This window comes from Anarrhichthys ocellatus, unplaced genomic scaffold (assembly GCF_004355925.1).
Source record: "Anarrhichthys ocellatus isolate YVR2014 unplaced genomic scaffold, GSC_Weel_1.0 scaffold54, whole genome shotgun sequence".
In the NCBI taxonomy this organism is placed as follows: domain Eukaryota; kingdom Metazoa; phylum Chordata; class Actinopteri; order Perciformes; family Anarhichadidae; genus Anarrhichthys; species Anarrhichthys ocellatus.
In genome coordinates this window covers 2,530,703-2,551,390 of record NW_022280084.1, presented here as the reverse complement: position 1 = coordinate 2,551,390, position 20,688 = coordinate 2,530,703, and the positions used below count along the sequence as shown (strand labels likewise).

General features: G+C 43.2%; 3 protein-coding genes across 3 annotated transcripts; all 3 read left to right on the top strand.

Moving 5' to 3' along the window:
• Positions 1–171: 171 nt before the first annotated feature.
• Positions 172–3,603, top strand: LOC116396245 (zinc finger protein 250-like). Its single transcript, XM_031870736.1, has 2 exons — positions 172–553; positions 1,209–3,603. The coding sequence occupies exons 1-2, from the start codon at positions 280–282 to the stop codon at positions 2,207–2,209; spliced, it is 1,275 nt and encodes a 424-aa protein (XP_031726596.1). The 5' UTR covers positions 172–279; the 3' UTR covers positions 2,210–3,603.
• A 531-nt stretch (positions 3,604–4,134) lies between these two features.
• On the top strand, positions 4,135–6,910 carry LOC116396220 (uncharacterized). Its single transcript, XM_031870684.1, has 3 exons — positions 4,135–4,636; positions 6,467–6,847; positions 6,885–6,910. The coding sequence occupies exons 1-3, from the start codon at positions 4,408–4,410 to the stop codon at positions 6,908–6,910; spliced, it is 636 nt and encodes a 211-aa protein (XP_031726544.1). The 5' UTR covers positions 4,135–4,407.
• Positions 6,911–6,913: 3 nt separating this feature from the next.
• LOC116396219 (uncharacterized) lies at positions 6,914–16,531 on the top strand. Its single transcript, XM_031870683.1, has 7 exons — positions 6,914–7,084; positions 8,062–8,868; positions 9,338–10,129; positions 13,599–13,901; positions 14,151–14,212; positions 14,664–14,757; positions 14,861–16,531. Exons 1-7 carry the CDS (start codon positions 7,066–7,068, stop codon positions 15,913–15,915), a joined length of 3,132 nt encoding a protein of 1,043 aa, XP_031726543.1. The 5' UTR covers positions 6,914–7,065; the 3' UTR covers positions 15,916–16,531.
• The last annotated feature ends 4,157 nt before the right edge of the window (positions 16,532–20,688 follow it).

Here is a 20,688-nt window from a genome sequence, read left to right as displayed (position 1 = left end):
ATTTGGTATAAATAAATAAATAATTTGGTATTTGATAGTAGGTACTTTTTCTTGTCATCAACTGAAAAGTGGGATGGAGATTTGTGATTCACGTTTATTAGAAGAGTTACGCCAGTTACGTCTACATCTGCCTTCCACGTCACATCCGTCCTGTAATTCTACCGGAAGTAAACCAAAAATAAAGCAGCTGGGAGGCGTTGTGCCTCACTGCAGAAGCCCCGGCTGTTTAATGAAGCGTGACATTTGCGTCTAACCGTGTTTTTAATTTCACTCTGCAGGATGTCTTTCGCCTCCTCTTTTGCTACGCAGATGGCCGCCATCATGGATGTTTTAACGAAGGCTGCGGTCGCAGAAATAACGAAGCTGGTGGAGGACGGAAGTGTGGTCCTGTGCCTGGAGATTTGTCAGAAAGACAGTGAGATCCAGGAGCTCAAAAGAAGTTTGAAGCTGATGGAAGTTGAACTCTGCAACGCTCAGGAAGCAGCAGCCACGTGCCGAGCTGCGGAGGACAATCAGGAGCAAACAGCAGCCGGGAATCAGGTCCTCCGAGGCGGTTAGTCCTCATCTGGTTCTGCACGAGGGAACCATCACAGCCAAACTTCATTCAAAAACTATGAAATTCAGAGTTTGCATTCGTTTAAAACGCATGTTTTGCATGTTAGAATACAACTTAAGATCCTTAACGATTGTTTATGGTCTACTGTTAAATTTGGCTTGAAGATGAATCCTTCATTTTTATACAATCTTATTTATTAGACTGTAAGTACAACATTAGGCATTCGTGTTTTGTGAAGCAATTCTGACGGTGGAAAGTTTATTGTAGTAAGTTGATGTAATGGACATAGTATACTGAGTTGATGAGGAGTTCATGTGTTGCGTTCGGGAAAAGTAATTTCATGCTCCTCCAGAACTGGACATCTTCCAACAGGATAAGTAAATAGCCACGACCTCTTATTGTCCTCAGGAATAACGAACAAGCTTCATACCCACATGTAGGGCAATAAATCTACCAGTCGAACATCAAACAATGTGGAAAACCTGATGGAAATATAGCCGCAAGCCGCAATTACAGATTCAACCCTTTTATGTTCTACAGATGCAATTAGTTCTAATGACCCACGCAATTATCCAGGTTGAGTGCTTTGATATGTTGTCATTTTCACAAGTGTTTAATTTACAGATTTTTTTTTTCTTTCTGTCGATTTCAGATAAAAAGCACGATCAGAAAACATGTGCCGTGTATCTGGAACCAAAGTCTGCTCTCTCCCTGTGCGAGCCTGGACCTGGAACAGAGGAGAGCCACGACACGAGGCCAGCGGTGAAACACGAGGCCGCGGATGAACTCTCCACCCAGGGAACAACAGACAACACGATAACGGCGGGCATTTGCTTCGAGGCGGCAGAGCGAGATGACCCGATCTGGCCTCCTCCTGCCTGCGGCATGTTTGAGGAAAGCTCTCTTGCAATGCAGCCGCACATACAGATCCTCCCCCCTCAGGCTGAGCAATACGCTGCTCATAGAAACACAGAAAGATCCAGTAACTCTTCATCAACGGCAGCAGAGGAAATCGCAGACGCTTCCTCAAGTGTGCCGATAAAAGTAGAGGTAGAGATTCGACCTACGTGCATGGGAAGCACCACTTTAGAGTCGGTTTGTAATGAACGGATCAGACATGCTTCACACCCTGCAGTCAGTCAGGACCAGCAGGGCTTGCAGTCTGCTTTGCAACAGGCCGGGCCATCACTGGCCCCGCCTAACGCACAGACGTCAGCGGCGAAGACATTAGGACTAAACACAGAAAATCCCATCCTCAGTAGAAACAACCTGAGAGCAAAAATGCTGCTGAATGTTTGGAAAACAAATCAGAAACCGTTCATCTGCTTGGTCTGCAACAGGGGTTTCCCTCGCATGTGTCAGCTGGAAGAGCACAAGGCCAGCCACCAGTTCTACAAACCTTTCTGGTGCCTCGAATGCGGGAAATCCTTCACCCAGAAGACGCGGCTGAAGACGCACCAAAGCGTGCACACGGGGGAGAGGCCGTTTAGCTGCAAAATCTGCGGCAAGATGTTTTCGAGGCAGGACAACTGCACGAGACACGAGCGGTTCCACAGCGGGCTGAAGCCCTACAGCTGTGGACAGTGTGGTAAAACCTTCACTGTGCTGGGTAACCTCAAAATACATGAAGAGATTCACCAGCAAGGGAGATAGCAATACTTCACCCTCACTGAGAGAATTCGCTCAGTGTACTTTGACAGTTTATGATGCATTGAATGCAGCCACAGAATGTCCAGCATGTATTTCAGGGGGCAAAGCAGGGAAGCAAGGTTGTTATATTTATGAATTTCTCTAAACGGTGTACTTTATGGAAATGCAGACTCCTCATATCGCCCAACCATACCCCAAACACATGCCGTTATCTGTAGTTCGTCATGTTTATTTCAACCTTGGACTTCTGTTATGTAACCGGCTTCTTGTGGCCGTTGTTGAGGACGGCCTCGGATAGATTCACAGCTGTGAAACCGGTTCTATTAGAGATGAAGGAAGCTGTGTTGTTGCGGTGCTGTTACTGACTTTATGAAGCGGGTTGGGTATCTGCCATGAACGATCCAAATCAAATGCACTTTACTGTCAATATAAAGTGTAGTGCCTCTGCTGCCAGTTGAATTAATTCAGTCACCGCAGGCTGCCAGTACATGTTGTTTTCATGGCTCATGTTACATAATAATGATTCCAGCTAGTTCTACGCTGTTTCAGAGAAAGAGAGCACATGTGTCGGATCAGTACTCTGCATTGACGGATATCCTCACCTCGGGTATAGGAATCTGTATCAGGAGAGAAAAAGTTGGGTCGGTGCACCAGGTTTTGTTTTCCAGTTTCATCTCACTGTTGTCGGAGTGCCTTGGACATGTTCTGGTAATCCTTTCCTTTGTTGGTACTTTTGTGACGTTCCTTTGTCTTCGTGATGGCGGACCTTTCCAGATACCGACCGTGTATTTGACCTGAAATGAATTGTCACACGAGATGTTTATTCAACGTATCATGCGGCACAATGCAATCATTTGGGTGCACCGGTGATTATGTAAATGTGCCGTCGTTAAGGGAGTTTGGTTATATGTGCCAATGCAATAAATTATTGTTTTAATATTTACACTTAATTTAAATTTGTCTGTAGAGATTTGATGTCTCTTGACGTTAAAGTTTGTAAATGTTCCCAATTTAGTTTTAAAGGTTTGTCTTTCAAGTTTTCTCTGAATCATTTTCACATACATACATACATACATACATACATACATATATGTAACATGTACTATAAATGGATCTATTTATCAGCTATTGTTTTTTTTTAAATGTATTTGTCTTTGTTTGGAATATGAACTTTCTATATTATGAATATGGTTGAATTAATTAATATTTTGTTGGGAGAAAAGGGGACTTAAAATGCTTTTAAAAAATAAAGTAAGTTAATGGTTGTCTAATCTCATTGTGTCTTCTTTTAGACATGGGGTCTGAAACACAATACTGCTTGTTAAGGGAGGCAAAAAAGTAAAAATTCCTGAGGTAAACAAGATAAACTCTATTTTGATGCTTTTTTAAATGCATACAGCCGCCATTTACATTAAATGTTCTGCACTACATTTATCTGACAGCTTGAGTTACTTTACAAATTCAGATTATTAATACATAATATAATTACTAATACATGATATATTGGATAAATAATACATTTTTTCTCTATTTCCTTTCTTCTCTGCTCTTCCCGCTGACAATCAGAATTCCTTAAGATTATGTAAACAGACGGACATATCTAGAGTTTACTATTTGATGCCACGCTTTTTTTTTACTCCACAAATTGTGTTCCTATGCTTTTCAACTTTTTTATTATAATTGTATTAATTTATTTGACAGGGATGATACATATGGGCATTGTTACATTTAAATAAAATACAATAAATGCAATGTATATAGGATATCTAGTCGTATATAATTTACAATATATATATACATTATATTATAATTATAAATAATCTAATTATTATTAGACTAGATGTCCTATATACATATAATATTACTGCTGCTTGGATTATTTCCAGTATGTAACCTGTTTAATCTGAAGGGCCTTGCGTTGCGCCTTTCCACCTGTCTTTACGGTATTTATGTCATCACTTCCGTAAAACGAGAACTTGTGTTTATTCTTTGTACCAATTAGCTGCTGCTAGCGGAAAAGCGGTCCACATTAAAGCCAACACCAAGCTAAGGAAATAGCCCCAGTTTGTAAGCGTCCAGCGGCTTCAGCCATGGCTCGTTCCGGTTAAATAGGCGAGGAAGTTGCAGACACGTTTCTCTCGCTGTGGAGTTCAGGGCTTCCCCCCGCCACGTTGTTGTTGTTTTTTTTTGTTAAAAAAACTATGCTGAGCAGTGTTGCTCTGCGGGCTCAGATAGCCTCCATAATCGATGCCTTGTCCAAAGCAGCCGTGGCAGAAATCGCCAAAGTTGTGGAGGACGGCATGGTGGTGTTGCGGCTGGAAATGTGTCAGCGAGAAAACGAGATCCAGAAGCTGAAGAGCAACATCGAGGTTCTGCACAGCGAGCTGAGGTCGCTGCAGGAGAGCGTGACCCTGCGACCCGACAACCACGGTGAGATGGCCCTGACACAGACGGACCCAAAACACCCGTTATCTACCGTGTTAACCAGGGATGCACTTGTCTTACAGCACACCTAAGTATTACACTGATGTAGGAGACACGAGGACGAGTTTATTAGGGCTAGAAATGCACAAATCTGCTTTCTACACCCATCTGACCGGATCATGGTCTGCTTCACTAAAGAAGTACCTTGTGGAGCAGGACACTGAAATAACTTCACATTTATGAACACTGTCACTAAGGTGGTTGAATGCCAGCAGTATTGTGTTACCTTAAAAAATCAACACCAGGCTGTCATGCGACAGCTCCAAAGATGCCATCAAAGACAATCAAAAGCATTGATTTGATGTAAACTAAAAGACAAATGAGTGATGCATCCACATTACATATGCAGTCCAAAAATAATAGCAGTGAGTAAAGCCCAAAATCCTTATAACAGCTTTTATTCCCATACACGCCAATGCATTGGGAACACTGCACATTCTATTCCAAATCAAAACACGAAGAAACATTTATCAAAGTTGTTATTACTTTACAGAAAGTGAAGAAAAAGGAATATTAGGCTGTTCAAAAAAAAAAATAGCACTGTCTGCATATGTCTTTACAAACTCAAACATTTAGTGTATAAATGGAAAAATGCTTGAAGATTTAGCTTCCCTGTGAATCACTGAACTAATATTTAGTTGTATAACCGCTGTTTCTGAGAACCGCTTCACATCTGTGTTGCATGGAGTCGACCAAATCCTGGCACCTGTGAACAGGTATTCCAGCCCAGGACGATTGGACTACATTCCACAATCCCTCTGCATTTCTTGGTTTTTCCTCAGAAACAGCATGTTAAGGATTTTGGCCTTTACTCACTTTTTTAAGCACACTGCTATTATTTTGGACACAACTGTATATATGATGCTGATGCAGTCAATCTTTGTATCTTTGCATTAGCAGCTTGATTGCCTAGTAGTTCAAATGACTTCTGTGCTTTCAAAGGAAATTACTTTTTCATAATTTCTTTAATTTCGAAGACCCTATGATCGTCCTCGGCCTTTAATCCATTCCTCCAGCACTGCCAACATTTATGATGGCAGGGGCATAGCATAGGAGTGGACTTTAGCCCCCCCTTTCCTCTCATGTAGGTATGTCCCCCCCTTGACAATCTATAACATGCCCTCACTCGACTGGGCTTTACAGAGTCTTATAGTGAGTGTCAGTTCAGTCTGTCACTTAAATTGACTGTTTTTGTTGACTCTCATGATGTCGGTTTCAGTGAAAAAGCTCTTTTAATTCCACTGTGCACTGCCCTCACAGCACCAAACAGCAGACAGACAGAGTTAGCTGGTGAACGTAGTGGAGCATTTAGCAGCTAAAGGCCCACATATTTCCCTCGGGAGTTGGTGGAGACACAGAGCTAAAAGAGAGTAAATACTGTGCTTGTGTTTGCCAGGTGGGCACAAAAACACACACTTAAAATGAAGGATAATGTTTCTCTGTAACTGTTTGATGAATAAATACGTTGGCAAGTTTGTTATATCAGCTTTAGATATGATGATATGTCAATGTCACTACGTCATAAGTGCTGAAAAAGCTAACCGCGTTTACCTGAAGGAACTGGAGGGTGGGTACTACGCTTCTGTGATGATGGGGTACTGGCAACTCAGGACCCTGGCAACTTAGGACACTGGCAATTTAGGATACTGGGAACTTAGGATACTGGGAACATGCATACGCTCCCTTGGCCATTACCATTATTTTTTTCCTACTCGCATCTATCAATTTTAATAAACTAATACACTGTTATTCGACTTTCTCATTGCCTCTCCACAGACAGTCAGAGAGTCGTTGGTGATGAGAGGACCTTGTTTGAAAATGGGCCCACTGATAAGAACCATAACCATATGGACCATAACGGCCTGTCCATACCTGAGGTGCAGGTGAAATGTGAACCTGTGGAAGAAGGAAGTGAAGAGAACAGAGGACAACCTGCCCAGCTGGGAGAAGAAGCGGCCTTGTATCAAAGGGACAACGCACAATGGAGGCCGGCGACGCAAACTCAGACAGGACGCAACAACTCAGATTATTTCAATTTAGGGCACGACTCTCTGTCGTGTCTCCCTGAATCTCCTCTGGACACCGGACCGGCTGCGCCCTGCAGCAGCTCCGGTGGGTTTCAGCCGAGCCCGTTCAGCCGCGGGCTGCTGGGTTACAGTCAGTATCGCAGCTCGTACAACGCGGTGCGGAGGAGGACGGCGGCGGCGGCGAAGAGGTTGATGTTTAAGAAAGGCTTCATCTGTTCGTACTGCGGTAAATGTTTTCAGCGTGCCGGGCACTTGGAGAGGCATAAAAGGATTCATACCGGTGAGAAACCGTATCGCTGCGAGATATGTGGGAGACAGTTCAATCAGAAGTGCAGCCTGAAGGAGCACATGAAGATTCATGGAAGATGTAAGTAAAAAGTACCTCATTGTCTAAGCAAATGAAGTCCTTCCTTTGGTCAACAACTGTTTTTAAACAACAGTTTGTAATCTGAAGCTCATTTCCATGAATTAGTGAAAGACTTTTTAAAGTGTCAGTTAGATTAGATCTACATGCCAAGCAAGGTGTTGTCCCAAAAGAGTCTGCTCAGGCAATATTCTCTTTATAATTGTCTGAAAATGAAGACATTGTTCCGAGTATTTTCTTGCTCAGGGAGGTCGGGACCTTTAGCAGTGGAGCTGATGTGGAGCTGATGTGGAGCTGATGTGGAGCTGATGTGGAGCTGATGTGGAGCTGATGGGGATTTATGTGTCTAAGGTCTCTTCAGCAGAGCAGGATTAGGGAGACTCACATGGTCCTTGGGGATCAAACCTAGATGCCTGTGATCACTGGCTCTCTGTTAAAAAGTGCCCCGTTGACAGCTGTGTTCACCTGGCTGGCGTATAAGAAGGCCGGCCTCTTATATCCTCTCTGCTGCCCAGAGCAAAGACTCGTAGGATATTAATTACTGGGGTCACGTCTCACTTCATGTTGACATTACGTATTGTGAGGCCTTTTTTTAGGTGGCAGCTTCACCTGTATGCATCCGTCTGTGGTGTCAAATCCAAAATACTTTCACACCTTTCCTCTCAGATGGTTTGGTTTCGTGATTTTTATTTTTTTCTGTGCAGCACGGCTCGCTGCTGTTTTGCGTTTAAAAAAAACTTTAAGAGCCTACGATAGATTGTAGTTACAATACGTCTTACAAAATTTTAACAAAATTTTATTGTTCGTTCACACAAAGATTTGTCTGGCATCACATGCTCCAATCAATCAACAGAATAACTTAAAAAACATAAAACTATACAAAAAAAAACATCTGAAGACCCGACGCAGCATCTGAGATGAACGCACACGACACATATGACGGTAAAAGTACATGTGATGTCTTTTTTCTACCTAAACAGGTATTCAGCCCAAACCCCTTGAGATGGAAGTAGGCGAACAGAAGCATATTCTTCAGCCCAAACCCCTTGAGATGGAACAGAAGCACATCCCCGAGGTGAATCCACGTACGGATGCTCTTCGCCCTGAGGAAGAGAGCCAGGTGAAGGCTGTGGACGATCTACCTAAGAATGAGGACATCCTCTCAGCACCCGTACACGTGAAGTGTGAGCCTGCAGAGGAGAACATAGCACCGCCGCTGTTTCTTGGAGGAGACGAGCAGACAAGGGAAGGAGGTGACGACCTGAGTGAGAACTTAGCAGCGTTTGCGAGGGACAGCCACCAGTGGATGTCCAGGTTGCAAGCTCAAAGCAACACGGAGCTCGGCGATGCGGAGTATCTCGGCAGCTCGGCTCAGAGCGTGGCGTCCTTCCCGGGGATGGCTCAGTTACTTCCGCCAGCAGTCGAAGCTTCTTGTAGCACATTCTCCTTTCCGGGGAAACCGTATGGGGAACTCAACAACGGCATGGTCTCCCACACGCCTTACGGCTCCTCAGACACTCTCATGATACCGAGTGAAGCAGGTTTGCACGGTGCGGCTGGAACCTCGCTGGATCACCTCCTGCAGAGAGGGAGCAGGTCTTTTCAGGTGATCAAACCCAAGAAGTGCTTCGTCTGCTCGTACTGCGGGAAGGTGTTCGAGCGCGTCGGCCACCTTGAGAGACATTTACGCATTCACACCGGGGAGAAGCCGTACGGTTGCCATATCTGCGGGAGGTGCTTCAATCAGAAGAGTAGCCTCAAGAGCCACATGAAGACGCACAGAATTGGTAAGAGATGAACTGTCATTCCCAGATAAGCTACGGACCCGGGTCGAATCCGACCAGTGGCCCTCTGCTGCATCTCATCCCCGAGTCCAAGTTGTCACGTTCAATTTACTTTTTTTGTCCAACCAAATGTCCAAAACTCTACATCTTTAGTTCAGTATCATTGAAGACCATGCATTTTGGGCATTTATGCTAAAAAAGCAACAACTTTAAAATAAATCAGTGACCAAAACGTTGACTACATCCATAACAAAGCGTGTTCTCTGAAATTTAGAAACATTTCCTAAATGTCTTGAGGTCTTTCAGGGGAAATATTAAATTAACCGTATATTTAAACCAATATTTCATTTTAACTCCACCGTTTACTAGATCCACATCTTGCATGCAAGCATCACAGCTGTAGGTGAAAGCAAAATGAGAGTTTATCTTATTTGCTCATTTAATTTTTATCGCCTGCTTTTTCCCCGAACAGGTGAGAACACGGAGGTGCTGGAAGCACATCACCCGATGTTTGCAATGCCCGAAAATCAATCGCCGAAGAACCTGGCAGAACCCAAGACCGGGCTGGCGGCTTCAGAGGAGCAGTTGCTGGGCAGCGCATACGGCGAGGCAGCTGGTGAGCAAACAGTGATGGTGAAGCTGGAGCCAAACGGGGAGGACTTCCACACTCTGAGTCGAGCAGGGGCCGAGAACGGCACAGACCACAGTCAACTGTGGGCACCTGGGATAGAGAAGAGCAGCGACACTGAACAAACCATCCGTGTAATGTTACGCGACGTCAAGTATCACCTCAGTCCTGCTACCGGAGCGGCCAATGAGCAGCCGGGATACACGTCGCCCATAAGAGACATGTCTTTTCTGAACGACAAAGAAGAGGAAGAAATGACGCAAGCTGATCAGTATTCAGCGATGGGTGTGCATTCCAGACGCCCTGACGGGACTCTTGAGCAGCAAGATCAACACGTTACACAAGAGCTGTCAGTGAATGAGTACGCAGCCGTTAGTGCCAGGACTCACGGGGGAGGAGGGTTTGAATTTAATATGGCCGCCTCAGGCAACCGTGCGGTTAACTGTGACACAGAGGACGCCACCGGGCAAAATTGCTTTATATGCTCAACTTGCGGTCAGAGCTTTGATAGCTTCAGTTCATTCCAGAGGCACCAGTGTAAAAATGTCACGGAGCAATCCTTCAGCTGTGAGGTATGCGGGAAGATGTTTAACCAGATTAGCTTCCTGAAATTACACCTTAAACTGCATGTAGAGTAATTACTTTGCAATTTACACGACTTGGAAAAATACTTCCAAGAACAAAACACTAGTTTTCTATATGCAGTAACGATTAAGAACAATCTTTTGTCACATTTCCAGAACATAATGTACTTTGCACAACATGTTTTCCTTCTGTTTTGACCTCCTCCACCTCTCCTTCGCTTACAAAACAGTGTCCGGTGTTTCACGTGGCATCTGAAGCGGTCACGGTTTCTAAGTTGTTGTAATCATTTGTTTTATGAATGCGGTAATGGTCCGTTAACATTAAGTAAATGTTGATCACTGCACTAACTGGAGTGCAGGTAAAAGTGAACCAGTCCCAAGACATTATGGTCTTGACTAAAAGTATGATATTATCATCACTACTGACTGTAACTCAACCTTTCTCAGTCCAACTAAAGTAACCTCACACAGAAGCACATGCTTCACGTCCCTTCAATGATATTTAATCTGAAATGTGTCCTTTAATTAACGAGAATCACTTTTGCACTGGTGCTGAATTTCCAGATTGGAGACATGCTTTCACGTGTCAGCGCACTGTTTGTTCATTATTGAGAGGTAGGGTTTGATGATAATGTACTTTTTGGCTAAAAAAAAAAGTATTTGACTGAATTGGAACAACGAGAAATCTAGCACTGGTTTATTCTCTGTTCAGATGTTTTACTGCCAAATAAGAAAAAATGTGAAATCAATCAGTTTCATCATTTGATAAGACAGTCCACTGTTGTTTTTTTGTACTAAGACACTTTTGTGTTTATACAATCAGAAAATATGGAATAATGCCAAGTTTCTCTTTATAGGAGGACGCAGTGACGGTACGACTTTGTCTCTCATGGAGATGTGTGCTGTTGATAAAACAGACACTAGTGTCTTAATTTTATGTTGAACCAAACAAGCCCTACCCTAACAACAATGTACTGTATACCTCACATTACTATGGCCTTCAAAGCTGCATGTGAATATGTTTTGATAATGTTTGATCAATATTCTTTCAAAAGGCAGATTTAAAGCAGCTGTTGTCAGGCCAGGACTTCAAACAGACCGGGTAATGTTTTTTGTTTTTGGAGAAAGGGAAAGAACTGCAATAAGTTATTGCTAAATCATATGAAGCTAAACTAAAGAAATGTGAAATACCTCAGTAACACACAGGGTCTCCATCGAGTATTTGGAAAAGCAATTTGAAGCTTGTCTTTGGTTTGTTCTCCCTTTGACTGATATTTATTTTGGGGGAGATATTTCTTACATTATGCCCGAGGTTCATGATGTTATCGACCAGATAGAACAAAATACACAGCCAGTGTTGAGCATTAAGCACACGGAGAGCTGTAATATAAAAGTCATTTAACGGGTTGAGTTAATTGTTGGCATTTGTTCGGAGAAGGTGGCCGGACCTGAAGAGGCCATTTGATATAGTTTGACATCACTTCCACTCCAGCTGAGCCCACAGAACGGGTGACGAGTGCCTTCTGTGCACTCTGCGGTGTTGTTCTTTCCTTTTTTTGATTTAACGAGTTCTCACTGATCAATGATTGTCAATCTGACACCCGGCTGTAGCGTGATTCATTGCTATCGCAACTGTTTATCACATTATACAGAATGTTGGATTATGTTTGAACCAACGGTTATATTGGGAGAATCTGCTTTTCTTTGTTTAGCTTTTCGTATTTTTAAATAAATAAAAAAACATAAGTTAAATGAATTGTGAAGTCTCTCTGGTTTCATGTCTTCGGGTGGTCCGTCCGTCAAAGCTCACCTTGACCTCTTGTCCGTCCCGTTCTTATGAACGCTTTGAGCGAATCTCTTTAAATTTGTCACAAACATCCACTTGGACTCGAGGATGAAGTGATTAGAATTTGGTGGTCAAAAGTCAAAGATCACTGTGACCTCTTCGCCATCCTGTTCTCCTGATTTCTTCAAATTTGGCACAAATGCCGACTTTTGACCTGAGAGTTCAGAAAGGAGCCGGCCCACCGAGAGTCAACTTCCTGTCTCTGTGTCACGTGGCTTTTACCGCTGTTCTGTCCCTTTAATAGACCAAACGTCCTGTTTCTATTAACTCCAATGGGAGTGAACGTGAACACAGATTATGACCGATTCTTTTGCCTCATAGTCACCAAAGTACATATTGGGCCCATTTTTCACAAGCCACATGTCCTTCAAACGTCATGACACTCAAATCGCATTTTTCAGTCGGATAAATCGGGAGGAAATAAACTTTGTTTAAGACCTCTTGCATGTTAAGTGTGTAGATATCTAATGATAGCAAATTAAATACAAATTGTGTAAATTCAACCCAATCAGCTTTCATACACATCCACAATGTTCACTTCCAAACAAGGTGGGGGTGGACACCCCTCTTAAAAGACAAGAAGTGTAAATCATTTCAAGCCATTGGAGGAGCTTTAAATGTAACATCTTCGTTATAGAACATATTTACTTGGACTCGAGGACGAACTCATTCAACTTCACTGGGAACTCACAAAACAGGTTTTTTGGCCATGACCCAAGAATTCATATGCCAGTTATAAAACAATGACATACCATTCTATATGACACGATGACATTTAGGTCATATGTGGGTGTAACCTGCCTATGTTCACTGGTTCACAAAGGCAAACAACTGCGAGTCAGTAATTCTAGTTTTCAAAGTGTAAATATATGATTGTTGAATGCTTAATCTTTCTTGCGCCACTTTCTCTTCACGCACCCTTTTGCTACTTCTCTCACATTACCTCCTTTCCTTCCAGGGCTTCCACATTCATGAAAATAGTATAAAAATGTTATGTGACGATAATCAGAAGAGGAACCAATACATACCCTCAAGGGACCCCTTGGAACAAATGACTCGGGCCACAAATCACAGATTGGGCCTTTAGGATCGAGTTGTCTTAAACCATTAAGCGCTAACTGGTTCTTCGGTGACTATTTTAGCTTAAAGTTTGTATTTTAAAGGTTATTGTAGGCTACCTGTTCTGCAGACGGGGTTACAGTAGGGTAGCTTTTCATTTTTAAGTGGACTGGCGGAGGGCAGCTTTCATAGGATAAAGCCTACAAATACATCTGTCAGTACGGCAATATAAGGGGGGGGGGGGACTGAAAATGTGAAGAATATATAAGCCTTCTTGCTCGTGTGAATTCGTATTTAAAAATGAACAAGACCATCATTTTTGTGTTTTGAGAGATGGCCGAGCTGATTGACACAAGACATCAAGCCATCGAGACATTAAGTCACTTTTAAATTTCACTCTAGGCTCTACTCTTTCAAGGAATGGCAAACAAAAGGTGAAAGACATCAAACGTTCTCCGCGCTCTCTCTCTCTCTCTCTCTCTCTCTCTCTCTCTCTCTCTCTCTCTCTATCTATATATAATTTCCCTGCGTGTCTACTGGTGTATTTACGGTAAAGCCGTCACACGGAAGCAACGGTTCCAGCTAGCTAGAAATAAAAGGAGGATGTAAAATGTAGTCCGTCGGTTGTTTTCGCATTTTTTTTTAATCAAAACCGTCGCGTGGAGGGATTTATTTGTTATTCTCAGCCCTCGCGTATTTGCACGAGTCAACATGGCGACGTGCATTCCCTTTCAAACCCAGTTGTCCTCGATCATGGAGGTTTTGGTGAAAGCGGCAGTGGCAGAGATATCCAAACTAGTCGATGACAAATGTGCGTTTTTGCATCTAGAAATCTCTCGAAAGCAAAGCGAGAACGATACCCTGAAGAGGAAATTACTGATGACGGAGAACAAAACCGCTCAGCTGCAGCGCGGGTTTGGTGAGATGTTTAATTGTTTGATTTATGCTGTTAATTAACGACGCGAGTAAACTATTACCGTCATGCATGTTAATGTTTAAGTGTCCTGATCATCTCTTCAACGGTAGGACAATGAGTGAAAGCCAGCACTGTAGGAATGCTGTACATTATTCCATAAATTAATGTTAATGTTCATTGATTACTAAATTAGATGTATTTACTCCTTTTCTCTGGCTTTTTAAAAATGTATGTTTTCCTTTCCTGCTGTAGAAAACTATATGGACCGAGGAACTGATGTGGGGAGCTGTCCGCATCCCACTGGAGATATTAAGGTCCGTGTCATTTTCATACCCCATAAACTGTGATTTATACTGTTGTAGTATGTACCTGAAGCAAGGCTGGATCAGCAATCTGGCAAACTGCATTTTGTGCCCTGGGGCCACCAAGGAGTGTTTGAACATGCTTATTATTAAGTAATGCTGCTCCCAACATGACTTTTATAACAGCGCTGCATCACGTGACCGTGCTCTCACGTGTCAGGGCCGTTCATAGGGGGGTAAAAAGCTGAGCGCTTACTGGGGGCCGCAGCCGCCAGCCGTCCACATGACCCGAGTCATCTACTGCTCTGAACTACTCATTAGATCTTTTGTAAAGCAGATCTAGCCGGACCCATTCATTGGACCTTTTCAGCAAATGAATGCTGGTGTTGCTGTGCATCTGCTCGATTCTGTAAATACACAAATGTTTGCATCAAAGAGTTTAATCCGGCCTCTCTTTCTCTAGTTCCCCGATATTGACGACTCAACGGTTTCGTTCACAATTAAAGAGGAAAGTCCAGATGAGATGCTGTGGGTCAGTGAATCTGCTGGACCGATTGGTGAGTTAAAGAACTGTATTTTAAGCAAGAATTAAATCCAATAAAACCCCTTAAATTAACTGCACGGTCAAGCTTAAATTTAGCTAACGGCTGTCACTCGCAGGTTCTGCTGTTCGATACCGTCATCCAGCAAACCCAGCTAACGCTCCGGAGAGCCGGCAGCTTGAAGAGGACCGTCGGTTAAACCGCTCGGAGACCGCCGCTAGAAAAGCATCGGAGTTCGGTGACTTGTATAACGCTGGTCAGCATGCAGGAGACACCGGCGGCCTTCAGTTCACTGTCAAGACGGAGAAGGAGGAGGACCGGTCGGGATTCAGTCAGGATGGGTGCCTGCACGGCGCAGAGAAGCAGACTCAACTTGCTGCTGACTTTTCCATGGATGAAAGAGAGAATCAGCTCTGGTCGTCCATAATCGAAGGTAACGACATCGATGCCGGTTTCCCTGACTTTTCTAGCGTGGTGGAGGAGTATTCCAGCACATTTCCGGACCATTCCGATGTTCACGTGGTGTCTAACGCTACCAAGTCTGCCGGCGTCCAGCAGCTGTCCTCTCAGAGGCCGTGTAACGGGATCTACAACAGCGACGTTCCGCAGTCGTCCAGCTTTCAACCCAGACCTAAGGGTAGCCAGTCGCAGCAAGACCGGCCGAAGAAGCAGGTTTACCCGCAGAGAACCGCCTCACAAGTCGCACATCCGAAGCAGCCGGACGAAAACACCGAGAGGGAGACCGCAGCCGGAGACAGACCGGCCGTAAGTCACTCGCACAACACTTTCACGGCGGGCGGCTTCCACCCCCACAAACCTCCCCCTGGCACGGCGCGGGGCTACTCCTGCTCCCTCTGCGGCAGGATGTTCAGCCGCCTGCACCAGTTCAAGCTGCACCAGCAGAGCCACAAGAGAAAGCGGGCGTTCTGGTGCACGGTGTGCGGGAAGGGCTTCCAGTGTTCGTCCCACCTCAGCATACACCACCGGACGCACACGGGCGAGAAGCCGTACGGTTGCGGACAGTGCGGGAAGAGGTTCACGCAGCAGAGCAGCCTGAGGGTCCACCAGCGGACGCACAGCGGCGAGCGGCCCTACAGCTGCTCGCTGTGCGGGAAAACCTTCATCCTGATGCACCATTTGAAACGGCACAGAATCATCCACACGTACAGCTGAGGTGGAGACGTCCACGGGGACGTTGCTCAGGTGAAAACACAGAAAATGACCCTCAAAACCAAACCGAAAACATGGTTGGGATTTTCAACCTCGTGTTATTTCTCACGGACTTTGTATATTAATGCATATTCCACTATGCAAAATCCATCTGGGCGGATTTTAAGATGCTTGCTTCATTTTTAAATACCTATAATTATTAAAACGTCAAACTGGATTGCAACCGCAAACAGAATTCACGCTGTATTTTTTTCACACCGTCAAAGCTAGAAATCCCAAAAAAAAAAACAAGGTCCAAAATGTCTTTTTAAAGAGAAATCCTGCATATTTCCTCTCAAAGTTCCCTGCATACTGATCTTCAGTTTGTTTTAGCCTTACTTCATCTCAGCGCTGTAGAAGCACAAGCTGCTCACGATCCACATTAACTCTGCTTTGGCGGTCACGAGAGCGCTTTCCACTCGGAGCCAGTGAAGCACCGCTCATGGTTTATGTTTTGATTGTCAACATTGGTAAAAAAGCTGCGTGACTGTTGTTCCACGTTGAATTCTTCCATTAAACATATCTCCGAAATCCTTTTTGCCATTTTATTATCATTTATATTAAAGGATCGTTTAAATCAGCAGCTGGATTCTTTCTTTTTTCTTCACTGTAATTCTTGCGTTGATGAGGTTATTATCTGTTGTGAAAATGTGTCATATTGTTCTTTTGGTTATAACTAGCATCGCTTCAACCTGCAAATAATGCACACCTTCCGGACTCGTATTTGAGGAAGTAGGGTTCAGAAGTGAGATGGAGAAGTTATGTAAAGTACTGCTGCTGCCTACTCTGTTCCTCTGTCTCCCACACAATCTGAGTTCTTACAAAAGGTGTGTCCGCATGCGTCATGTGAACACCGCCCAGGAATGGAGAAGGACATGTCTGACTGGCTGGATAGGCAGAGTGAACTCACTGACTTCAGTCCCACAGAGGATCCTGGTAAACTGCACAGTAAGAAAGAGTCACTCAACTGATGTTTGATGAGAAAACACACACCATGGCTTCAAATGTTCCATCTGTCGACATGGCTGAGCTGTCCGAGGTGCCCTCCTCTCTATGGTCTGTGCACAAACATGACGTAGGACTGGTGAGGGGTGCGACACTTCTGGTGGTTTCTGTCCATGCATGAAGCAATATGCACTCAAACTAGAGGCGATTGATGGTATTACACCCGTTTTTGAGTCTTTATTGAAGGCTGGTGTAATACGGGGAACCGACTGAGTGGCGATTTGTTCAAGATTTACAAGCAGTCGGTGCACCAGAGGGCTGTTGCGCGTGACATTGTTATGGTGAGCAAACACTCCTGGTTCCTTGTGCTGCTTCACACATTAGATTGGATTTGCCGAACATTACTGTGAAACAATGTACTATCCTTAATCCCGCTACTCTTTTTCCTGCTGCAGCCGATGGAGAGCCAAATAACTTGTGTTTCTCTTGAACAGGTCTGCACATGTTATGAAATGTGATGCTCACACTGATGGTTATTTTGATGAATGATGTTCAAGAATTGCAGACATTGGCTATCCCTAAAGAGCAAAAGTGTTTGGCGTCATCAACAGTATATATTCATATTTTATTATGTTATTTTTTTAGGAATTACGATGCGTTTTCACTGAAACAGTTGGCTGAATACAGTACAGCAGGGGTCACCAATAGGCGGACCCTGGACCTAAAACAGATACATAATTGAGAATTATAATTGCGCTTTTATTTTAACCGGCGCAGCTTTTCCAGCCTTTACGGCACTCGTTCAGTGGCGCAGTAAACAAATCGACCAATTGCATCACGTGATGCTGCTCAGCCAATCACATACGTATATTCCGACATGTTTCCCGACTCGAGTGTGATTCACACGCACGGTGGTGAGACGAGGAGAGAGAACGAAGAGTAGAAGAATAACGTGAGTCAGAAGTTATTTCACTAAGAACATTCGTTTATTATTAGATTATGTATTATTTATAATTCATCCAGTTAAATTTGAAATCTGACAATAAATATTGTTGAGATATTATTCAATTGAACTTTCTTTATTTTATTTATTGAGATAATGTGCATATAATACTTTGTTAAACTATTCTAATCTGTGGGAAAGAGCTCTATCCATTCAGCTGAATTATTATTAGTGTCTGTTCAATAAATGTATTTTTGATATTTTAAGAATTTTAAGTCTGATCCTGTGACTGATTTGTAATTTCCATACCAACATCAGTCACAGAAACAAACGGATCTGAAACGAACAATTTAAAATTTTTGTATTTAGTATTTTCTGTCATGTCAGAAAGTGTTGAACAAATAGCTCTCACAGTTTTCTAGAGGCCAAGATGTCGCCTTCAGATTGTTAACTTTTTCTGACCAGTATCCAAAAACCCCACAATTTACAGTTAACAGTTTTGTAAAATGGGAGGAATGTTTGGCACGTTTGCTTAATAAACGACGATTAATTGATGATGAAAATAGTCTTTGATCGACCTCACTCGAGCTTGAAGTTTTGCCACTCAAATGCCACCAGAGGGCAGCCTAACTCATCCTTTGACTCGGTGCAGAGTGGGAACCATGACTGCCTGCCGCCTGAACAGGAACTGGAGCTTCACCATTTAAAGTTCCCGTTTGTAGCCGAGTGAAAGGAGCCACCTGACTGCTGCTGCAGTAGTAGTAGTTATTATTGGCAAAGACATTTTAGGATGCATTGATAACATTCATGCATGCCATCCCTGATTCATTACACCAGGTCAGATGTTAGTTTAAGATGTTTAGAGGTTGCAGCAGGCCGAAGGAGTTTATTGTTCTCCTGTTTCTCCAGAGTTAAAAACAGTCAGCTTTGTCAGCAGGGATGCTATGCTGTGGTTTGGTTCATCTGGACACACTATCCCTGGTGTTGTCATCTCCTGCTGCATGCTTCAAATATACTTTCCATTGTTTACGATGTATCTAATGGTTTTAGTTCGGCATGGAAAGGGTTACACAGGTAGTTACGTATAGTATAAACACTGCTGTGGAACAGTATGTTCTGTACCAGAGGCACTTCCTTTTCTTTTTTTTTTTGTAGAGATGATTGACAGAGGAGCCTTCATGTTTTGTTTGTACTGGAAACATACACACACAGTTATTTAAACGTTCACACAGTAATTTAAACATACACGCAGTAATTTAAAGGTGTTGGAGGAAGAAGTTAATGATTTCCCTTTATAAACCGAGTTCTTGCAAGTCAGTCCACTCATATGATTTACTTCCTGTTTCAAATACAGGAGGTGCTTCAAGAAAACATACCTTTGACTTTGTTGTGAGTGAGTTTTGAGAACACACACACCTATAACCATGTGTTGAACATAATCTGCAGACTGAAACAAACCAATCAGCCTGAACACGTTAGAAGTAATAGATCTGCGTGGTTGCCATAAATCAAAACCTGTAGAGCCAGAGGGTGACCTTCTTGATATATTGATAGCATCTCAGTGTGTTCTGACTCAGTGTATTGCCCATGTCCGCTTGTTTGGCTTCCCCACACTGCAGTGCATCAGTACACCTTGGACCTGCTCATTCGCTGCAGCGAAACGGACAGCTCAGGCTATTCTCACGACCTTGTATGGCCATAAAAAAAGGCTTGCCTGAGCGTCATGGAAAATGTTTCGAGGAGGAAGAAAGTGGGCACAGTGTAGAGTCTCCATGTCAGTGGTCAAAAAACAAAAAAGAGGCTAAACATGGCTGATAAGGTGTGGGACAAACACAGTAAAAATGTCAACCATCTCTCACAGAGGACAGCTGTGGACACCACCTGGATTTATCAGTTAGTGTTCTTTCTCTGGGAAGCTCACATTGAATCAGCAGTTTGAGCTTTAAAGACACAGACTGTTAGGAGACAGAGCTTAGTGATACAGTTTTCTTTCTTTTTCTTCTTATTTTTCCGTTTCCTGACGATAAATGACCGAACATTAAACATGATGGTTTATTAATACAGAATACATTATAGGGTCAAAAGTATCTGGACACTCTTGTCTCCTGTGCTGTTGGTCTGTTGCTGTTTTTCATGGTTTGGAGAAGAACCTTTAGGTCCAATTTGGAAATTCAAAATTTAGGGAATTTGTTTGCTGCTATAGTAAAGCTCTGAATGCCGGATAGAGAACCTGTAGTTAACCATCGGCAGCAGTTTACATGACGTGCCAATTCCATTTTATTTGACCGTGGGTCCCAGCCCCTTTGTTGAAACATGTGCCAGATTTTCAGTGTCAATTGGTTTGTGGTAACACACAATTTTTAAATGTGCTCCAATGTGTGCTGCATCCCAAACTGATGTGCAATTAATCAAACTACAAAAAAAATCATACGAAATACCTTTTCAGGGCCTTGCCTGCTTTGCCCAGTTAGTAATCTCGGGTTCATCCAACAAACAAATCACAAATGAGTGCAAAATATTTTTAGTTTTAAACAAAGCGTGCACAAAAAACACACTGTTTTCAAGTCATTTTATTGTAAAAGTAGATCCACATTTAGCACAGTTTTTAGTAACATCCTTCAAAAAGACAGAATCCCAGTCTGCTAACACAGTGAGAAGACATGGAAGGAGATCTACATACTTTGGTAACTGTCTCATGCAGGTTATAATCCCTTTCTTCAACATCTTGATGTATCATCAAAGCAAATAAGAACACCACTTAAATACAATTTCTATAAATATTTTAGAACATTTTACACCTTTTACACGATATGAAATTATTATTTCCATCTTTCAGTCATAATTGTATT

Bases quoted from the DNA above. Each gene is read 5' to 3' on its own strand.
- LOC116396219 (XM_031870683.1), top strand. The intron at 8,869-9,337 runs GTAAGAGATGAA...TTCCCCGAACAG, and splicing joins CATGAAGACGCACAGAATTG to GTGAGAACACGGAGGTGCTG. The intron at 13,902-14,150 runs GTGAGATGTTTA...TTCCTGCTGTAG, and splicing joins TCAGCTGCAGCGCGGGTTTG to AAAACTATATGGACCGAGGA.
- LOC116396245 (XM_031870736.1), top strand. From the start codon at position 280: ATGTCTTTCGCCTCCTCTTTTGCTACGCAGATGGCCGCCATCATGGAT. The intron at 554-1,208 runs GTTAGTCCTCAT...TGTCGATTTCAG, and splicing joins GAATCAGGTCCTCCGAGGCG to ATAAAAAGCACGATCAGAAA.
- LOC116396220 (XM_031870684.1), top strand. From the start codon at position 4,408: ATGCTGAGCAGTGTTGCTCTGCGGGCTCAGATAGCCTCCATAATCGAT. The intron at 4,637-6,466 runs GTGAGATGGCCC...GCCTCTCCACAG, and splicing joins CCTGCGACCCGACAACCACG to ACAGTCAGAGAGTCGTTGGT. The intron at 6,848-6,884 runs GTCAGTATCGCA...GGTGCGGAGGAG, and splicing joins CCGCGGGCTGCTGGGTTACA to GACGGCGGCGGCGGCGAAGA.